Source organism: Ranitomeya variabilis, chromosome 2 (assembly GCF_051348905.1).
Source record: "Ranitomeya variabilis isolate aRanVar5 chromosome 2, aRanVar5.hap1, whole genome shotgun sequence".
In the NCBI taxonomy this organism is placed as follows: domain Eukaryota; kingdom Metazoa; phylum Chordata; class Amphibia; order Anura; family Dendrobatidae; genus Ranitomeya; species Ranitomeya variabilis.
The window spans coordinates 147,739,886-147,759,569 of NC_135233.1; the positions used below are offsets into that span (position 1 = coordinate 147,739,886).

At 39.4% G+C, this 19,684-nt stretch overlaps 1 protein-coding gene across 4 annotated transcripts in view; it reads left to right on the top strand.

Annotated features, from left to right (window-relative positions):
- Positions 1-9,219, top strand: part of GRM1 (glutamate metabotropic receptor 1) — a 581,006-nt gene extending 571,787 nt beyond the window's left edge. For 2 of the 4 annotated variants that reach the window (XM_077283069.1, XM_077283070.1), the window contains exon 9: positions 5,648-9,219. In XM_077283069.1, coding sequence (XP_077139184.1) covers positions 5,648-6,464 — 817 coding nt within the window. In that variant the 3' untranslated portion in view covers positions 6,465-9,219. The remainder of the gene's footprint in view (positions 1-5,647) is intronic. The other 2 variants (XM_077283071.1, XM_077283072.1) reach the window with 1 other exon arrangement.
- The last annotated feature ends 10,465 nt before the right edge of the window (positions 9,220-19,684 follow it).

The following is a 19,684-nucleotide window of genomic DNA, read 5'->3' on the forward strand; positions in this document are numbered from 1 at the left end:
ACATTACTGTTTACTCCACAGGTCCTCGTGTATGGCACCCCACCCTTAAAAAACGTACTTTCTGATGCTTATAACACATGATGTATACATTGTGAATACTATGGTATTATCCCTGTCCTTAATACATCTGTATTATCTGTTTTACTGCCTTTTCTGATATACCTTAATGCCTGTACTGCCTAGGTACTTCAGCTATGCAGGACAACCATAGGTGGCCCCTTAAATCACAATCATGTCAACCACGTTATATCTGTAATTGGATAATAGAATTTCTCCCTATATATTACCTTTTTAGACATACTTGTTTTATAGTTGTCCTTATTACTTCCATTATGTTTCTACCTTACATTTTAGATCTATGCTGCTACTTCCTTGCAGCTGTCTGAGTAGTCAAAATGGCGCTTCACTTTCACCCATAAACTAAGAAATCTAAGTTACACAAGTTTGTCAACTCAAGACCTTTCACAAGCAGTGCCCATTTCTCCAATGAGTTAGAATGGCACCTCTTAATAGCTCTGCCAGTATTTAAAGCAGAGATGCACTTTTGTGCTATTTAGCGTTAATAGAAGAAAAGATGTGCTTTCTATCTACAAGCAGCCTCAATAGTGCTTTCCTCTTTGTAATTCATGGGAAGCGATCATCATAAAATTACCGATTGTTTAATTCAAGGTCTTGTATTACATGTACTGTATTCTGACAAAGTGTGTATAGATATACCAATATATATCATTATTTCTAATTAAAAAAAAGTTTTCAAAAGGGTCAAAGGCAGGATTACAATGACTGGTAACGCCAGTTGTTAACACAAGATCCACCATTCACAATGATTGATGTCACACCTGACCCTGCTCTCCCGCACTCCATGACACAATGACCTATACACAGGCTCATTAGATACTTTAATACAAAAGATAGGGTCCAGATCTAACCATTATGGCTATGTACATGTGTTATTTCCTGAAACATCAGGAAGTTAGTATAAAAAGCCCGCATGGATAGTATAAAAATTGCAAGAATTCTAATTTTTAATACAGGTTGTGATACATAAAAAAAATTCCAAACATTTTTTAAAATAATTTAAACACAAAAACCTGATTAAAACAATAGATCATTTTCTGATGGTGCCTTCCTTTTAATCACATCCCAGATAGCCCCCCATTTAATGGTGGGGAGCTGCACATAAGCAAGCAGTTCTTGGCTGAATGTAGCTTTCTACTCCTGTATAAATTTATGAAACCTCAATCTACAGGGTCCACACCGCAGTTATTATTAGTTTTCTTTGGAATACACCTGAGAACTGCTATTGATTTTTTTTCAAACATGATCACAAATAACCAATTTATGAGTTGTGTTGTCATGGTTTTGGGGTTCTCTGCAATTTTTGGACCTTGTTCTGCATATTACCAAATGTCTACAAAGTCTTCATTTAATTAAAAATGTAACTCTTCAACATCTGCAGATATGGTCAAGCCTACTTACCTTAATAATATCAAGAAACCAACAAATATACTCTATATAGGAGAAAACAAGAAAAACTCAAACTATTGGTTTCATATAATAATTTTTCATTCTGTATATGAATTTACGAAACATTGGGAGCACCAAAAACTCATTGTCATAGATTTTCTTTTTTCTAAGCTACACTAGACATTCCGAAATTGAAGGAGCCACATGAAAAATGCAAGTGTCAGACTTTATTACACAATCCAGTCCAGCTGAACAGATGTCCTTTTTATAGTAATGTTAAATTATGGTGTAGAAGTCGGAAACAGATTTTGAATAGTGCCTCAGCTGCATTGCCACTGTAATTCACAAAAGATCTCAATCAACTGAAAGGGCTAAATTGCAGATTGGGAAGTAGATTGCAATTTCATGGCATTATTCAAACTACGCCATATAAGTTCCCTTCCTGTTTCTACAAAGTATGTCCTACTTTATGGGACCTGTAAGAAAATATTAATTTTACAAATGAGAAATATATATAATAATTTTTTATACTAAAACATACATTTCAAAAATATCAACATTTTCTTATTAGAAATAAAGCAAATCTTTATGCTAATTATTTTAATATAGACTTATCCTAATTTCCCTGCAATATATCTAATGCCAAGGGTGCACATCTATAAAGCAAGCAGACAATGTGGCTGTTAGGGCAGGTGGCGATGGCCGTAGATTTTCTCATCCGAGAGAATCGGGCCAATCATGCAAGTGACACTCAGAGTTTGATCCGAGTGTGATCATAATATGATCTGATTCTCTCAGATCAGGAGAAGATGGAGAAAAATATTCTCCATCTTCTCGATTCTGTGATGCAGTGGAAATTGGACTGTATTCAGATGTCATCTGAGTGCAATCCAATGTTTCCCATGCACTCATTGACTCACATGGCCTGGTGGGATCTGAATATCGGATCAAACTCGGGCATGCAGTGATTTTCCTTGCTGAGTCGGACAAAGTCTGTTTGAGAAAAAAGTCGGACATGTGCACGGCCTCATTAAATAACATGAATCCGAGTGCGATCTAATGTTTTGTCGGATCACACTTGGACTGATAATAGGGTCGTCGCCCCTATAGTGTCTCTGGAGAGAGAGAGAGTCAAACTCTTGGTGGCAAGGACTTAGATTTTCCTTTGATGCAAAACATGTTTACAACAATAGTGGTACAGACATAAGCCCAATCTCCATAAATGTACATCTCAGGGATGTTGGGGATTCAGGAGCTGTGTCTAAGCCATCAGCAGTGGGTGCCTGCAGTATATGATAGCTGGCATGTTACTACAAAAGGTGTGGATCAGAAATAACGGCATCTGGGGAGGAGAAGGATAAATAAATAGAAAGATAAAATAGAGCAAAAAATCCAATGCGAAAAAAATGTCTTACAAAATAGTAATTATGGAAAAAACATAATACATAATTCATATGAACGCAAATGTAACAGACCATACCATAAAAGTAACATCTTAGTTATCCTCCGAGGTGAAAACTGTAAAAAAAAATAGGCAGAATTGCTAATTTTTATTATTTTTTTTAATAAAAACCATGGCTCTCAAAATATAGAAACCCAATATTGAATGGTTTAAACAATGTTTTCCACGTGACACTGGCTGGTTTTGAACATCACTAGCACTAAAGAACCAATTAAAGTAAATTATTTAAATATTCACTACCACACATTTGGCTCACTAGGCAGTATATCAAACGACATTAGGTAAAAAGCATGAGGTTGAGAAGGACTGATAGAAGTTTCTATCACCATATTTTTTTATTACTTTTTTTGTTCCACATAAAATTGGTAAATACCCTAATACTTCAGATATGAGGAATGTCTTTTCAGAAGGCAAAAAGTCTGATAACCTAATAATATATTTTTACTTCCTCTAGAATGGTGGACTTCACTTACTAAGAGTTGATTTCTAGCAATGATTTATACCTAAAGTTTTTTTTTTAAGAAGTGCTTTACACAGCCTTTCCTTAGGTGTGACCAGTGGAGGTCTGATCCCAGAGACCACTGCTGACTTCTGCTCTGGACTAGACTGGACTGTACCAAGCTAATCTTAATTTACTTGAATAGGGCACAGCAGAACGTATGGAGAAGTTGCCATGCCTGGCATAACACTGAAAAACCCCGCTGATCATTTATGATCATAGTTTGACCTGCAATAATCACACCTAAGGAAAAGCCATAATTAAAATCATGGGAAGACAATTTTATGATGAGTTTTGAGTTTTGCCAATTTAAAACTGATGTCATATACTGTACAGTATGCATGAATGATATTTAAGGTGACAATGCAGTGTTGCCATACGCATTCTTTCTTGGCCTGGGGATTGTGTGCAACCATGTATATCGGTCCATAATTTAGCAAGTGGCATGCTTCATGTGGAATGACATTGTGTATATTTTTGCATAATTTCTCCTTGAATGTTTGTATAATTAATTGCATGATTTCATACATGCTGTGGCCAAACCGATGTGCGCATGGAATGTAAGCTAAGAATGTCATCCACTGTACTGCTTGAGCGAGCTAAGATTATGTTATTTTGTTTCTGCTAATCAATTCTGCATCCATCAGATTCTGCTAAGAGCAAAGATTTTGCATGTAAATCATCTGTTTGTTGCACAGAAACATCAATTTACCCAAATACAAAGACATATAGACATAATACTACATGTTAATAGGCTTAAAGTGAACCTGACACCTGATACTTGCTGCCTATTTTGTGCACAGCATGTATCAGGCACTGGCTGCATAATCTCAGCCAAGTATGTATGACTATGAAACGCTACGACATTTCAGAGCATAATATATTTTAAGAGTATTACTTCTCCCCACCCACCGACCTGGGTTGACAGGTCTCTGTATATACGCACACATAGGCTGAGACCTATCAATTTAGGGCAGTGGGCGGGAGAAGCTGCGGAAACCCGCCTGCCCGACTAATCTATAGCGTGTACTCAGTCCCCAACGGAGCATTTTCGAGTCAACCATACCTGGCATACATCATACAGCCAGTGCTTGACACATGTTGGCCTCAGATTAAACAGGAAGTATCAAGTGTCAGGTTCTCTTTAAATTAGATGAAAAAAATATATATTTGTAAACAATAATAAAGAAATCAAGCAGATGCTGCTTGATAATTAAAGTGTCATCTCACAAGTATTAGAGATAAGACTAAATTAATATAACATTATTTTAGATTTAAACTGAAGATCAAAATTTGTTTTATAAAAGTGAATTATTATTTACAGCCTTTTATGCTTTTATAAATAGTTTTATTTAATAATTTTACTTTCGGACTACACAGACATTAAAAACATAATAAGTAAACAAATTGTGTTACCATACAAAAGTTACTTCATATATCCAATTTTGGAAGCTAAGTGTAGGTCTTAATTTCCAAATTGTCCAGATAGTAAACAAATCCTACAATCACAAAAATAGAGACAAGATTTACATTATTAAATTACTTTTATACTGATGGTCAATCCTTAGGATAGGACATCAATATCGAGTCAGGTGGTGGGCGAGTACGATACCTAGCACCCCTGCAGATCAGCTGTTCCCATTTGTGGTGGTGGCTAGATGTGATCAGTTGTGGAGCTGTACAGTACAAGTACATCAACTGTATAATTGCCGTGGCTTGGTACTGCACCTCCACACCTATTCACATCCTACAGAATTCACATGAATAAGGGTGAATGTGCAGAACCCCTCTGAGACCACTATGCAGTCAACTGAGCTATGATGTCCCAACAACTGTTCACATTTGGCCACTGCCTTAGGAGACAGTTGATCAGCTGATTTGATATTAATGACCTATCCTAAGCAAAGTAAGCCTGAATCTGCGTGAAAGTTCATGGGTGTTCAAGTAGGGTTCCTCCCCATACCCTAAGAATAGGCCATCAGTATAAAAGTACTGGACAACCCCTTTAATGTTTATGTATATGATTTTATACTATTCATAAGTCACACATCAATGTAAAAAGAGAGAGAAATATAATATATATACTACACATAGCTTAAATTATATACCATATATGTGAATCATTCATTTGCACATTTTCTGGCTTTTTATTTTTAATTTTTGAAGTGATTTTCTGCATGCTGTATATTCAAATGCATCCATCTTTATTTTATTCATAGTTCTAATGGAAAGTCTGTATCATGGTCTGAACCAGGTGGAAGACAAGTACAGAAGGGGCAACACATGTGGCACAGACTATCAGTGCATGTGAAGACCAAGGAAACAGGATCATCAAACCAGACGGCTGTGATAAAGCCCATAACCAAAGGCTACCAAGTGCAGAGCAAGAGCCTCACATTTTCAGATATTAGCACTAATGCTTTATACAACGTGGAGGAGGAAGAAGAAAATGAGCCAGCGAGGTTCAACCAACCAAACAGTCCATCTATGGTGATACATAGGCGATTGAATGCAAGTCCGCCACCTTCTCAAGAATTTGAGGAGGGATCAGTATATCTGTCAGAGCCAGTCTCTAAGAGCCTGCCATTGCAAAAGTCTATTTTAGACCAGCTGCATGGGGTGATCAATAAATTCTCAGCCGGAATACCAGACTTTAACTCTGTCATACCAATACCAGGACCAGAGAATGGTGTTGACTCCATCTACCCTACTCAGCAAGTGCTTCCACTTCAGATGGCGGCTTTCTGTGAAGGAATAGACTCCTCCACTGAGGAGGTAGAGAATGAAAAATTGAACCTTATTCGGGATTGTATGTATGATAGCACAGATATACCTGATGAAGAACTTGTTCCAAGCAAATTAGTGTTGGAGGATTCACCTGCTTTGACTCCTCCATCCCCTTTCCGGGATTCAGTCGCTTCAGGCAGCTCTGTGCCTAGTTCACCCGTCTCTGAGTCAGTACTCTGTACACCCCCAAGTGTGACATATGCTTCAGTTATGTTGAGAGACTATAAGCAAACCTCATCAACCTTGTAGAGAATTGTTCTTATATTTCTTAAGCTATACAGGGTTTGTAAATGTAGAAAGGACAATATACAGTAAAAGTGAAATCAGAAAGAAAAGCAAATAATAAGTGTCCTGCACTAAAATCAATCTTTATGAGGGCTCCGAGTCTTAACAGCTGTATTATTTGTTTCACTGTATTCATAGAGAGATGGAGTATATTTAGCTAAGCACAACATTGTAATCAACACCTAAAGGAAGCTATGATACACATTTGGCATCCATAGGTAAAAAATTGGGTAGAAGCTATCATGGTCGTAATGGTCTTATTAGCCATTTTATTGGACTATGATGAATATTAAATATTTGGCTATTTTTCTGAAAGCCTTTATAGTGTGTACCATGCTGTATTTAGCAGGGAAGCTGAGTAATATTATAGCTTTTATTAGTGCATTAATTTGTTCAAAAACATAATATGTCAGAAAAAAATAAATAAGAGTTGAGCTCAATGGCACACCATTGCTCTTCAAAACCATCCTATAGTCAGGGTATATACCAAATGTGGCAATCATGCATAACTGACACGATATATGCAGCCAGAGGCATCTCGGGGTGACATTCCATTTGTATCACAATATAAAGCATGCCTAAAAAACATGATATGCCATCAAAACATTGAAGCACCAACTAGTGCTGCTAACCATTTAGGTGGCTATAACTTTCCAAACCTTTAAAAAAAAAAAGCATTCCTTTCTACTCATTAGCTGACTTTGTTCTAGCTGGTGGGTTTTTTTTATTGTAAAATTATAAATTATGTATACTGTGTGATCATAAGGTAAGATATACTGCCAATATGGACCTTCTTGGTAAGAGGTCCTACTATATATAAACCCAAAAATGAGGACTAGGAATCCAAACCAGAAGAGAGTAACTGCTAGAATGTTCGGATGGAAATTCTTTGTAAAGTCTTAGGTCTTACACTTTAATTAATTGAGTAAATGATTACCATATCTAAATAATGTTTCAAAGGTGATAACACATTTGCTTTTAACTATTTAATTCTCTTCTGTACATTGAAATTCAAAAAGGGAAAAATGTAAATGTATTACATGTTTTCTAATATCTGGAAGGCAGATAGCTACTGGAGGAACCTTCTTCTACTGCTCTATCCTCAACGGGAGACCAAATAAACTAAGAATTTAATACGATTGGTGCTTCCTTCACTGGAATAAGGTGTGACAAGTATATTGAGACGTGCCTACCTTCTCATAAATTTGTTGCATCCTAAAGCAGTCTGTGCACCATAAAATGAGATCTATGATCTGGCATAGATTTTAGCTACAAGGGTTACCAATTTGTGTTGCTCCACCTCTTAAACTCTACCTATCCCATTTTTATAGAAATCTTGGGACTTGCACAAAGAAATTGAAGAAATTAATATTTTTTTCGTATCTACCCCTTGTGCCAAATTTTGTAACTTATTGGATTGAGTGATTGATAAATTCCACCTTATGTCTTGTACCTTCGGTAGGCCCATTTGGTTCCCAACTAGAGAGAAAACCTATAATATATTTTTACATGCATTTTTAGGTTGTGTCCTTTTACCATTGCACGTACAACTTTCCTATTGAGAAGGGCAGCTATTTTAAGTTAGTATTTCAAACATTTATTTTAATATTTTAACTGTAGATGAGGCAATTATATAAATATATACATTCCAAGAAAGCAGGACCGATGTTTAGACTGAGATAATTCTTGGGGTATTCTAAGCTTTTCAAGAGTGTGCTTGTGTCCGCACTATGTTCATGGCGAGATTGGAAGTAAACGTATAGAGCTCTTCTCATCAGCTTTGATCTGCACAATCATTGTGTGTATATTTTTAAGCACTGTGGGAAAAGGAAAATCACTTGTCATTATTTTCTTTGTATATTTGAACTGTTTAAACTACTTATAGTTATCTCACAGATAATAAATACTATTGCTATTTTTGTCAACCTGTGTTTATGACTTACATACAGTTTTAGAAATATACATTTTTCATATATGGCTACTATCTTTAAAATTGAAAGCCGAACTTTGTATGTCTGAGATAACTGCTAATACTTAAAAAAAAGTTTTGGTTTATATGTGAGAGTCATTAAGATGTTTGCATAAGATTAAAAATTGTAGAAAATGTATTGCACAATCGAGTATTTATTATAATCTCAAACAGTGAAGAAGAAAAATATATTTATGAAAATGTTTTCCTAGACAATATTTATTGTTCCGGATTAGAATCTTTCCCTATAGCTTAATGTGAATTAACATGTAGAATAGGAGTTGTGACCTTGTGCTAACCAGTCATTTTGGAGTTCTCGTTCCCAGCATGTTTTCACAACTAGCTGTCATCCAGAACTGCTGGCGAGCTAAAGGTTGACAACATTTGAATTGGAAAAACCAGACCATTTTTACCTCAATGTTGGTACTTTAGACTCTGTTTTTGTTTTCTATGTTGCATGTTTCCTCTGCATTTTCTATTTCAGAGGATAATTATCTATATTTTGCCAAGGAAATGACAGTGTTTCTGGTGGCATTAAATGTTAAAGAACCTTTATTGCATCGCTGTGGTCCATTTCACTTGTTAGTAGGCCACAATCTGCTATATGTTGTATGAGCAAGTGAAGAATGAAGCAAAGACCTACATTGCATATAACATATTAAAGCTGGTTACCATATAAATGCTGCCATTTATTTATCAATGAATGTAAAATATTTGCATTGATAACAATAAAAGTAACAAATCTTTTCTACTTGGTTTTCTACTTCTTTGTGTGTTTGAGAAAGGAGATTTCAATATTTTTTGTTGTGTATATTCACCAAGGTATGACTGCCCCTCTGTGCAGTTTCCCGGTGGGCTGCAACCCTAAGACACGTAGTGGGCAACAGGCCTTGGTTTCACAGCCCAGCCCTTTAAATACACATCAATCGTAGTGTGCGCTGCTGCAATGACCGCACACGCACAGTATGAGCACGACGCAGCAGTGGCGGACACACACTGATGGGCGGGAAGCATCTGATCCCTGCGCTGTGTGCTTGGAATCTCCAAGGCTCACAGAACTGTTCTTGCACCGGACAGACACTGGTGAGTAAAGCCTTACCGTGCCTTGCACAGCTCTGGTTCAGGGGTCAGCATCCTAATTCCTGCAGTGGTCAGGGCCCCATGGGGGGAGGGGGCCCCATCAAGAAAGTTAAATCTGTGCCAATCTGATCCCCCGTCATGATGTATTATATGCTGCAGCACTAGGAGGGCTCAAGGCAGCATACAATACAAGCACAGATCACCACTGCCAGAGTTTCCTGCTGTTGCATTAAAAGGAACATGTCACCTCCAAAATCGAAGATGAGCTAAGGCCACCGGCATCAGGGGCTTATCTACAGCATTCTGTAATGCTGTAGATAAGCCCCCGATGTATCCTGAAAGATGAGAAAAAGAGGTTAGACTATACTCACCCAGGGGCGGTCCCGCTGCGGTCCGGTCCGATGGGCGTCGCGGTCCGGTCCTGGGCCTCCTATCTTCTTACGATGACGTCCTCTTCTTGAACTGTTGAGGGCAGAGCAAAGTACTGCAATGCACAGGCGCCAGAAAAGGTCAGAGAGGCCCAGAGCCTGCGCACTGCAGTACTTTGCTCTGCCCTCAACAGGTCAGACAAAGCACGCCTGCGCTGGAGCCACAGCGTGAAGAGAAGAAGAGGACGTCATCGTAAAAAGATGGGAGGCCCCGGACCGGACCGCGATGCCCATCGTACGGGACCGCCCCTGGGTGAGTATAATCTAACCTCTTTTTCTCATCTTTCAGGATGCTTCGGGGGCTTATCTGCAGCATTACAGAATGCTGTAGATAAGCCCCTGATGCCGGAGGGCTTAGCTCATCTTCGATTTTGGGGGCAACAGGTTCCCTTTAATCTCAGTAGTCGGAATCTGGAGGGAGGAATGGTTGGCAGGCACATGCTGTCTGCAGGGCTGAGACCTGACATTGTAGAGGAGGCTCCATGTGTGCACATCTCCCCGCTCATTTCCTGTGTTTCCCTGTGACGGTTCAGCTCCCTGCACTGTACTCACTGTAAGTGTACTTTCCATGTAATGTATGTTTTTCTGTCTAGTGTGTGTATATACTGCTGTGTGTGTATATTGCTGTGTATATAGAGCTAATTGTGTGTATACTGCTGTATATATAGGTTAGTGTGTGCATGTATGTGTGTATACTGCTGTGTATATAGGGCTAGTATGTGTATATTCTGCTGTGCATATAGAGCTAGTGTGTGTATACTGCTGTGTATATAGGTCTAGTGCGTGTATATATATACTGCTTTGTATTTAGGTCCAGTGTGTGTGTGTGTATATATACTGCTTTGTATATAGGTCTAGTGTGTGTGTGTGTATATATACTGCTTTGTATATATGTCTAGTGTGTGTGTGTATACTGCTGTGTATATAGGGCTAGTGTGTGTGTGTGTGTGTATACTGCTGTGTATATAGCTACCAAAAAATGAGTAACTAGTACTCACAGACCACTATAACACAACCAATATAAAATCAATACAAGTTTATTGAAAATTATTTTAAAAGGTACACATCATACCATGTGAGGATCTCAAAAGGAATCAGTCAAAGTTCCATATAGACACAGTGGTAACATCTCATTAAATATAACTCAGCATTTAAAGTTTATGTACATCTATATTTGTCCCACATGAGGCTTCTCAGAGACACCCTTTAACCCCTTAATCCCCTATGACGTACTATCCCGTCAAGGTGACCTGGGACTTAATTCCCAGTGACGGGATAGTACGTCATAGCCGATCGGCCGCGCTCCCGGGGGGAGCGCGGCCGATCGCGGCCGGGTGTCAGCTGACTATCGCAGCTGACATCCGGCACTATGTGCCAGGAGCAGTCACAGACCGCCCCCGGCACATTAACCCCCAGCACACCGCGATCAAACATGATCGCGGTGTACCGGAGGTACAGGGAAGCATCGCGCAGGGAGGGGGCTCCCTGCGGGCTTCCCTGAGACGATCGGTACAAGGGAATGTACTCACCTTGTACCGAGCGTCTCCTCCCTGCAGGCCCCGGATCCAAAATGGCCGCGGGGCTGCATCCGGGTCCTGCAGGGAGTACTTCCGGGTCCGGAGCAGGCTGCAGATGAAAGCTGCAGCCTGCAGCGATGTGAGTGAGAGCGCCGATCTGATAGAGTGCTGTGCACACTATCAGATCGGTGATCTGTGATGTCCCCCCCTGGGACAAAGTAAAAAAGTAAAAAAAAAAATTTCCACATGTGTAAAAAAAAATAAAATAAATAAATTCCTAAATAAAGAAGAAAAAAAAAATATTATTCCCATAAATACATTTCTTTATCTAAAAAAAGAAAAAAAAACAATAAAAGTACACATTTAGTATTGCCGCGTCCGTAACGACCCAACCGATAAAACTGTCCCACTAGTTAACCCCTTCAGTGAACACCGTAAGAAAAAAAAAAAAACGATCCAAAAAACAACGCTTTATTATCATATCGCCGAACAAAAAGTGAAATAACACGCGATCAAAAGGATGGATATAAATAACCATGGTACCGCTGAAAATGTCATCTTGTCCCGCAAAAAACGAGCTGCCATACAGCATCATAAGCAAAAAAATAAAAAAGTTATAGTCCTCAGAATAAAGCGATGCCAAAATAATTATTTTTTCTATAAAATAGTTTTTATCGTATAAAAGCGCCAAAACATAAAAAATGATATAAATGAGATATCGCTGTAATCGTACTGACCCGACGAATAAAACTGCTTTATCAATTTTACCAAACGTGGAACGGTATAAACGCCTCCCCCAAAAGAAATTCATGAATAGCTGGTTTTTGGTCATTCTGCCTCACAAAAATCGGAATAAAAAGTGATCAAAAACTGTCACATGTCCGAAAATGTTACCAATAAAAATGTCAACTCGTCCCGCAAAAAACAAGACCTCACATGACTCTGTGGACCAAAATACGGAAAAATTATAGGTCTCAAAATATGGAGACGCAAAAACTTTTTTGCTATAAAAAGCGTCTTTTAGTGTGTGACAGCTGCCAATCATAAAAATCCGAAAAAACACTATAAAAGTAAATCAAACCCCCCTTCATCACCCCCTTAGTTAGGGAAAAATAATAAAATTAATAAAATGTATTTATTTCCATTTTCCCATTAGGGCTAGGGTTAGGGCTAGGGTTAGGGTTAGGGCTAGGGTTAGGGCTAGGGTTAGGGCTAGGGTTAGGGTTAGGGTTAGGGTTAGGGTTGGGGCTAGGGTTGGAGCTAAAGTTAGGGTGGGGCTAAAGTTAGGGATAGGGTTGGGGCTAAAGTTAGGGTTGGGGATAAAGTTAGGGTTGGGGATAAAGTTAGGGTTAGGGTTTGGATTACATTTACGGTTGGGAATAGGGTTGAGATTAGAATTAGGGGTGTGTCAGGGTTAGGGGTGTGGTTAGGGTTACAGTTGGGATTAGGGCTAGGGGTGTGTTTGGATTAGTTTCAGGTAGAATTGGGGAGTTTCCACTGTTTGGGCACATCAGGGGCTCTCCAAACGTGACATGGCATCTGATCTCAATTCCAGACAATTCTGCGTTGAAAAAGTAAAACAGTGCTCCTTCCCTTCCGAGCTCTCCCGTGCGCCCAAACAGGGGTTTACCCCAACATATGGGGCATCAGCGCACTCGGGACAAATTGGACAACAACTTTTGGGGTCCAAGTTCTCTTGTTATCTCTGGGAAAATAAAAATTTGGGGGGCTAAAAATCAATTTTGTGGGAAAAAAAGGATTTTTTATTTTCACAGCACTGCGTTGTAAACTGTAGTGAAACACTTGGGGTTCAAAGTTCTCACAACACATCTAGATAAGTTCCATGGGAGGTCTAGTTTCCAATATGGGGTCACTTATGGGGGGTTTATACTGTTTGGGTACATCAGGGGCTCTGCAAATGCAGCATGACGCCTGCAGACCAATCCATCTAAGTCTGCATTCCAAATGGTGCTCCTTCCCTTCCGAGCTCTGCCATGCGCCCAAACAGTGGTTCCCCCCCACATATGGGGTATCAGCGTACTCAGGACAAATTGGACAACAACTTTTGTGGTCCAATTTATCCTGTTACCCTTGTGAAAATATAAAACTGGGGGCTAAAAAATCATTTTTCTGAAAAAAAAGCATTTTTAGTTTCACGGCTCTGCGTTATAAACTGTAGTGAAACACTTGGGGGTTCAAAGCTCTCAAAACACATCTAGATAAGTTCCTCAGGAGGTCTAGTTTCCAATATGAGGTCACTTGTGGGGGGGTTGTACTGTTTGGGTACATCAGGGGCTCTGCAAATGCAACGTGACGCCTGCAGACCAATCCATCTAAGTCTGCATTCCAAATGGCACTCCTTCCCTTCCGAGCTCTGCCATGCGCCCAAACAGTGGTTCCCCCCCACATAAGGGGTATCAGCGTACTCAGGACAAGTTGGACAACAACTTTTGGGGTCAAATTTATCCTTTTACCCTTGTGAAAATATAAAACTGGGGGTTAAAAAATAATTTTTTTGAAAAAAAAAATAATTTTTAGTTTTACGGCTCTGCGTTATAAACTGTAGTGAAACACTTGGGGGTTCAAAGCTCTCAAAACACATCTAGATAAGTTCCTTAGGGGGTCTACTTTCCAAAATGGTGTCACTTGTGGGGGGTTTTAATGTTTAGGCACATCAGGGGCTCTCCAAACGCGACATGGTGTCCCATCTCAATTCCAGTCAATTTTGCATTGAAAAGTCAAATGGCGCTCCTTCCCTTCCGAGCTCTGCTATGCGCCCAAACAGTGGTTTACCCCCACATATGGGAATCGTTGTACTCAGGACAAATTGAACAACAACTTTTGTAGTCTAATTTCTTCTCTTACCCTTGTGAAAATAAAAAATTGGGGGCGAAAAATCATTTTTGTGAAAAAATATGATTTTTTATTTTTACGGCTCTGCATTATAAACTTCTGTGAAGCCCTTGTTGGGTCAAAGTGCTCACCACAAATCTAGATAAGTTCCTTAAGGGGTCTACTTTCCAAAATGGTGTCATTTGTGGGGGGTTTCAATGTTTAGGCACATCAGGGGCTCTCCAAACGCAACATGGCGTCCCATCTCAATTCCAGTCAATTTTGCATTGAAAAGTCAAATGGCGCTCCTTCCCTTCCGAGCTCTGCCATGCACCCAAACAATGGTTTACACTCACATATGGGGTATCAGCGTATTCAGGACAAATTGCACAACAATTTTTGGGGTCCAGTTTCTTCTCTTACCCTTGGGAAAATAAAAAATTGGGGGCGAAAAGATCATTTTTGTGAAAAAATATGATTTTTTATTTTTACGGCTCTGCATTATAAACTTCTGTGAAGCACTTGGTGGGTCAAAGTGCTCACCCACCACACATCTAGATAAGTTCCTTAAGGGGTCTACTTTCCAAAATGGTGTCACTTGTGGGGGGTTTCAATGTTTAGGCATATCAGGGGCTCTCCAAACGCAACATGGCGTCCCATCTCAATTCCAGTCAATTTTGCATTGAAAAGTCAAATGGTGCTCCTTCGCTTCCGAGCTCTGTCATGTGCCCAAAAAGTGGTTTACCCCCACATATGGGGTATCGGCGTACTCAGGACAAATTGTACAACATCCTTTGGGGTCCATTTTCTCCTGTTACCCTTGGTAAAATAAAACAAATTGGAGCTGAAGTAAATTTTGTGTGAAAAAAAGTTAAATGTTCATTTTTATTTAAACATTCCAAAAATTCCTGTGAAACACCTGAAGGGTTAATAAACTTCTTGAATGTGGTTTTGAGCACCTTGAGGGGTGCAGTTTTTAGAATGGTGTCACACTTGGTTATTTTCTATCATATAGACCCCTCAAAATGACTTCAAATGAGATGTGGTCCCTAAAAAAAATGGTGTTGTAAAAATGAGAAATTGCTGGTCCACTTTTAACCCTTATAACTCCCTAACAAAAAAAATGTTGGTTCCAAAATTATGCTGATGTAAAGTAGACATGTGGGAAATGTTACTTATTAAGTATTTTGTGTGACATATCTCTGTGATTTAAGGGCATAAAAATTCAATTTTGGAAAATTGTGAAATTTTCCAAATTTTTGCCAAATTTCCATTTTTTTCACAAATAAACACAAGTTATATCGAATAAATTTTACCACTAACATGAAGTACAATATCTCACGAGAAAACAATGTCAGAATCGCCAAGATCCGTTGAAGCGTTCCAGAGTTATAACCTCATAAAGGGACAGTGGTCAGAATTGTAAAAATTGGCCCGGTCATTAACGTGCAAACCACCCTCGGGGCTTAAGGGGTTAAGGTTATCTTCAATATATTACTACCCGGATGGTGAGAATTCATCATTTAGGAACATTTAAAGGTATATTAAAGTAAATCAATGCTTACCCATTCTGTGTACCACTGGCAGGAACACCCCGACGCGCGTTTCGCCTACGTGCTTTCTCAAGGGGAGTGTATTCTTTGTCCCCACCTTACCTCATTAAATACCCCTTCCAATTTCAGGTCAGCCAGTCAAATAATTTGCATGCGGAGACGCTCTACCATTCTCACATGTGCAGCGTATCCGGCACTCATTTCCGGCTAGCGCTAGAGGAAATCCCTCTCTGACATCATTAGGCGCCCACCGGAAACTCAGAGGCCTTCGCCGATGCAAGAGAAAAAGGTAAGCAAATGCGCATGCGCAGACCAGTGCCATCTTTAAGAAGTCCGGAAGAAATTACTATACCACTGAAAACTCAGGGGAAATGAAGTGCGCTTGCGCATCTGAGCGCCATAACTAAGGAGCTAGCTGTTAAACACCCGTGCCATTTTTTAGGAGACCCACGGAAAATATCATATATACCTAACCACTAATAAAAGCACTGCAGTGCGCCTGCGCACCTAAACACCATTTCTATGAAGCCATATGAAAGTATATAATAAAAACATTCTCACCATCCGTGCAGCATATCGCCAAAAGTGAAAATGACACATATCAAAAAGGTAAGTATTTACCAAAAACATATACAGGACATTATAAAACATACAATTGTGAACTATGATGCAAACATCAGAACAAATGCTACCCACAATGTGCAAATGTGTACCAATGCTATCCCTAAGGGATCACGAGAGAGGACATCACATGTATAAACATGGACACCTCCCCTCAAGGTCCCAAAAGAATACAAACATGGTTTGTGATAATGTAGGTACCATAAACTATTAAATATTATCTAAATAAATATAATAATTATGCAACAAACGTGTTCTTTGTCTTGATAGGACTTGTTCAATCTTCATTCCTCCTCATTTTATTCACCTCTTATGTGCTTTATTTTCCTTTCATTTTCATTGTTCTTTTTTTATTTAAATTTTTCTACATTCTTTAGTGTGACCTATTTGTGCAAATAATACCGAATAGTCCATATAACTTCACATAAACGACGATTGTTCATACATCCAGTAGATTCTCCGAGATATACAAAAAAAAGGGGGAGGGGAGAAGACGAGGAAGGATTGGGGATAATTCTTCTTTGGATAAGGATGGATCACCAAAAGTCTCACGTATAAAGTAAGAAATAATCTTACTACTGGTATGAAATATAAACAAACAAAGAAGAAAGTTAAAAACACACATAAAAAACATGATACTAAAAAACAGGGATTACAGAAATGGTACAAAACTAATTTTCTCGTTCAGTCCATCAGGGGACATGGTTCTTAGCTCAATAATCCATTTAGATTCCATTTGAGCCAGAGTCTGTTTAACATTTCCTCCCCTGATGCCACAATGGATCCTGTCGATTCTTCTAACCTTAGAACCCCGTGGGTCAGACTTGTGATATACCTTGAAATGTTTTGGTATCGTTTTCAGCAGTGATAGGGCATCCACCTCTCCTGCCGCAACAATATCACGTACATGTTCTCTGGTCCTGATACGTAATTCTCTTGATGTCAATCCAACGTATATCTTATTACAGGGACAAACTGCGTAATATATAACGTATGATGTGCTACAAGATATATAGCTGGTGACCGCAAAGGACCGAGTCCCATCAACCGATGAAAAACAGTTGCCTCTCTCTATATTGCCCTTGTTGCACACAAGACAATCTCCGCACGGAAAGTATCCCCATCTTTGTTTGCTGGTACCAAAAGGATTTTTAGTTTTTGCTACGTAATGACTCCTAACTAAATGATCTTTTAGATTTCTACTGCGTGTAGCCGTCATCAATGGTGCAGAAGAAATCTCCTTTTGCAGGACAGGGTCAGTGATCAATACAGGCCAATGTTTGGTGAGAATCTGTCGAACTGAGTGCCAACGACAATTAAAGGTTGAGATAAATCTGGTCTTAAAACCATTCTCCTTTGCCTTTCGTGTTGTCACTAATAGTTTCTCTCTAGGGATACTTTTCGCTCTACAGTAGCCATGTTTAATCATTCTCTGGCTATAACCCCTATCAAGGAATCTTTCCTTTAAATCCAAGGCCTGTACTTCAAACTTACTTTCAGTGGAGCAAGTACGTTTAGCCCTTAGGTACTGGCCGATTGGGATAGCTCTCTTTGTTGCATGTGTGTGTGAAGATGACGCGTGCAACACAGAATTTACCGACGTCTCTTTACGGAAAATATCCGTTTGGATGGTTCCATCTTGGTCTACTGATATTAATATATCCAAGAAATCTATCATACTTTTTTCAATTCTATAAGTTAGTTTGATATTATATGGATTTTGATTTAATCCCGAAATAAATTTTTCAAGATCAACCTTGGACCCATTCCAAAAAATCAAAAGGTCATCAATATAACGGAGCCAGCACTGCACATGGTCGGCGGTACACGCGCCGTCACCATGCACAACCTCCCTCTCCCAATATCCAAGAAAGAGGTTGGCGTACGATGGCACGCATGCCGCACCCATGGCAGTGCCACGCTCCTGCAAATAGAAGCGATCTTTAAAGGTAAAAAAATTATGTCTCAGGACAAATTCTAATAATTCCAAGATCAACTCAATCAAACAATTATTACTCATTTCAAGGAAAAAACGAACTGCCCTTACTCCGTCATCATGACCAATAGAGGTATATAGGGACTCGACGTCTGCGGTCACCAGCCATACATCAGGTTCCAGAGCAATACAGTCCACCCTCACCAAGACGTCCGAAGAGTCCCTGACATAGGAGGGCAAGGTTTCTACAAGAGGTTTTAAATAAAAATCAATAAACTTGCAAACAGGATCACATAGCCCCCCTATGCCAGAGACTATAGAACGCCCCGGTGGATCCACCGGATCTTTGTGGATTTTTGGAAGCAAGTATAATGTTGGAATTTTAGGGAACTTGACTATCAATCCATCCAAGACTTTTTTGGGAATTATTCCCATTTCAAAGGCCTGCTGTAGAATTCCATATAACTCATCCATAAATTCCTGTAATGGACAATTAGGAAGCATTGAATAACTATTTTTATTTCTCAACTGTCAATATGCTTCCCATTCATATTGGTCAACTGGCCAGATCACAACATTCCCTCCTTTGTCAGCTGCCTTGATTACCACATCATCAAAAGCCTAAAGCTCTTTAAGAGCCCGCCTTTGTACAGAATTCAAATTGTCATGTTTAATATGTCGCGGTATCTTTTTGAAATCTTTCATAACCAATTTAGAGAAAATCTCAACCTGTGGACATACCGACAAAGGAGGGAAAGTCAGTGATCTAGGCAGAATAGAGGTAGGAAATTTACCCACCATGTTTGATCCCTGTTCTTCCAAAAGCTCCTCCAGAATAGTGAGAGTCTCTTGCTCTGAAACCATAGCAACATCATCAGCTCGTTCCTGACGGTAATGTAATTTTTTCAAGACCAATTTGCGGCAGAAGAGGTGGAGGTCCTTCACTGCTGTGTATATAGGGCTAGTGTGTGTGAAAACCCATCACCCCCTCTAAGGGTATGTTCCCACAGTCAGTAAGAGCTGCGGATTGAACACTGCGTAAATCTGCAGCGTCCAACCCGTAGCGTCCAGATGTTACAGCATAGTGGATGGGATTTCAAGAAATCTCATGTCCACTATGCGTGCACTGACGCACGTGGACACTGACATGCAATGCGTCTTTCCAGACCGCAGCATGTCTATTTATCTTGTAGAGACGCGAGTCTAAGCAAGATAAATGTCACCCGTGCAATGTATTAGATGCGGTGA